The sequence below is a fragment of the Chionomys nivalis genome, chromosome 4 (assembly GCF_950005125.1).
Source record: "Chionomys nivalis chromosome 4, mChiNiv1.1, whole genome shotgun sequence".
Classification (NCBI taxonomy): Eukaryota; Metazoa; Chordata; class Mammalia; order Rodentia; family Cricetidae; genus Chionomys; species Chionomys nivalis.
Window position 1 is genome coordinate 19228850 of NC_080089.1, and position 3127 is coordinate 19231976.

At 34.1% G+C, this 3127-nt stretch overlaps 1 protein-coding gene across 1 annotated transcript; it reads right to left on the reverse strand.

Annotated features, from left to right (window-relative positions):
- Positions 1–847: 847 nt before the first annotated feature.
- On the reverse strand, positions 848–2781 carry LOC130872653 (olfactory receptor 7G2-like). The gene is made up of 2 exons (XM_057766819.1): positions 2757–2781; positions 848–1791 (listed from the first exon to the last, which is right to left on the reverse strand). Exons 1-2 carry the CDS (start codon positions 2779–2781, stop codon positions 848–850), a joined length of 969 nt encoding a protein of 322 aa, XP_057622802.1.
- Positions 2782–3127: the final 346 nt, after the last annotated feature.

Genomic DNA, 3127 nt, shown 5'->3' on the forward strand with positions numbered 1-3127 from the left:
TGATCAGAAAAGGTAATTATTAAAAATATTTATTCATAAATGAAAAGTTACATATGGGTCAATTAATGAACGGATCTGACGAACATAATATATTTATAAGTTCTGTGTGTTTCTGTATATTTATGTTTTTCTTGTGCTTTTTCTTTGGTATTTTCTTTTATTTGTTTTGTCCCATTCTGATTTGTTTTTGTTTTACATAATTTTATTTTTTATCATTTACCCCAGATGCCTGTTGATTTTCTAATGAGAGATAGAAAGGGTGTGGATCCAGATGGGAAAGGAGTAGGGAAGAAGTAAAAGGAGTTGAGAAAGGTAAAACCGTAATCAGAATAAATTGTATGGGAAAAGAGAATTTTCATTTAAAGAAAAATAAAAGAAACTAACAATACAATTTAAACATTTATAGAATAAATTTCATAAGGTTTCATTGCTCATAATATGAAAGGAACCTCCATTCACTGCTCAGTACAACAATGTAAGCTTTATTTTGTTATTATTGAGAATTTCATCATTGAAATATATCAATTGCCACACAATCCTCTCTAAGCGCTAATATAATCTAATTGTTCCACATTCATGACTGCTGACCATAAATAATTCAGAAGATACAACTGTCCACAAATATTTGTATTATCAAGAGTAAGTCTTAGCAAATTACTTACACATTGTAAAAAAGTACTTGCTCTAAGTATGGAGTATTACTAGGTTTTAATTATAGAGAAATTAACCCAGGAATAAGGCAGAAAATGTTCTTTGGTGTTTTTATCAGGTATCTTTTCTAACTTATTTTTTTTCTGTAATCTTCAAGTAATGGAGAGAAAGGTAAAATCTTAAGTGTTTCTTCAAGTTATCCTTTAATGGAATTTGAATGCCATTGTAAAGCAGCCCCAACACCTGAGCTTAATTTCCTCAGGGCTTCTTTCATGTCTTTGTTTCTCAGACTGTAGATAAAAGGGTTCAGCATCTGAGGGACTACAGAATACATCACTGAAGCCACTACAGTCTTTTCAGGAGAGTTAGTCACTGCAGAACTGATGTACACACCCAAAATTGTACCATAAAACAGTGAGACAACTGACACGTGAGAGCCACAGGTGGAAAATGTTTTATATCTTCTCCCTGTTGATGGCATTCTTATAACTGTTGATACAATGTGCGTGTAAGAAAAAATTATCCCAGAGATAGGAATGCCACCAAATACACATGATGCAAAATATACCAAGATGTTATTAATGAGTGTATCAGAGCATGCAAGTTTAAGTAGTTGAGCAAGTTCACAGAAGAAATGAGGTATTTTGATGTCAGTACAGAAAGACAAGTGTAAAACCATCAGAGTGTGCAAGAGACCAAACATAAAGCTAAGGACCAGAGAGAATAAAACCATCAGGAGACACCAAAAAGGGTTCATGATTGTGGTGTATCTCAGAGGGTGACAAATGGCCACATAGCGATCATAGGCCATCACAGCAAGGAGACAGTTTTCCAGTCCAGTGAAAACCAACACAAACCAGACTTGTATAAGACAAGATGTGTAAGATATGCTTTGATTCTGAGTTATGAGGTTTATGAGCATCTTTGGTATTGTGTTTGTGCTTAAACAAATGTCATTAATGGAAAGACTACAGAGAAAAAAGTACATAGGTGTGTGCAGGTGTATGTCAGAGATGACAGCCAAGATGATGAGCAGGTTTCCTAGTACAGTGACCAGATATATGCATAGGAACAGAATGAAGATAAGCTGCTGGAGCTGAGGATCATCAGTTAGCCCAAGGAGAAGAAATTCTGAAACAGCTGAAATGGAATGGTTTCTAGATTTCATTTTTCTGATAATTCTTATGGAAATGAGGACTGAATGTAAAAAAAAAAACAAATAAAAACTTTGCTAGATTTACAATACTTGTATCACCTTCTCATTTGATGGAAATGACAAGTCTAGAACTGTTTTATACTTCCTGATCACTTCTAGGTTTATGGCTCTGCAGTGTTCATTCAACACTCAGGATGTATTTGTAAAGTATGAAATTGAACACCTAGAAGGAAAAATAAAAGAAATTGACTCTTCATACATTGTATAAAATTTAAATTTACAGGCTAATGATCTATGTTCACTTTCATCTTGTACCTCTCCAATCACATTTATGTTATCAGACTACAAAGTATTACAAAGTGTTAAATCACTAAACTCTATGAGATACATCATACACTTTCACAATTAATATGTGCTTTTAAAACATCAAACTTGACACTTACATTCTAGACAAAACATGTGAATAAGGCCATGCTGGAGAATAATGTGAAGGGCACCTGATACAACAGTGGAGACACTGCATGCTCTCAGTTATAGAAGCACACAGAACACCTCGTGAAATATAAGAAGTATGGACTAGACATGAGATTCCTGAAATCTAGAAGGATGTTTTAGGCTAACCCCTACTAAGACATGAAAAAGTTCTAAAATGTTTAATGTTCTCTCAGATTTCCCAATTTACCATTTTGCTTTTTTATTTTTCTGAAATGATCCTTTTTTTCCCATGGACTATTTCCCCCATTTCCTTTAAGATATTCCATTTTTACATATAGCTGAATAATGCAGATGAGGAGAGCAATTATCCAAGGAGTTCATAGAATTATTAAATTTGAGAAGAGGTAGCTTTATATTTGAGAGAAAATGTTATAGAGACCAGATGTTTATCAGAATACCACGTCTGATGTGGATGGCAGTGTAGATGAGACTGTGCTAATAAAATCTAAGTTACCATTTTTGTTCTGCAAGAAGTTCATAGGCACCTGGTTTGCATGTATGTTCAGTTTTCTTGTTGCTTCTTTTGTATGAAATTATCAAAATATCCCTACTTATACTCATTCACTAATGAAATACTTACACATTTTCTGTTGTTGAGAAGAATTGTGCTCAACAGCTCACCTAAGTGGGAGAAAGCAAATGTCTTTTTCTCGGGTAAAAGAGGTGCAAAAATGGCTTCCTGGTTGGATAACAAGTAAAAAGAAGAGAGTGAGGCTACTGCTGACTTGCAGCTCAGGCATTTTGATTTAGTGTTTATATGTCTGACAACTATATAGTCTCAAAGTCCCCATGGCTTGATGGTGAAATTTCCTCATTATACACCAG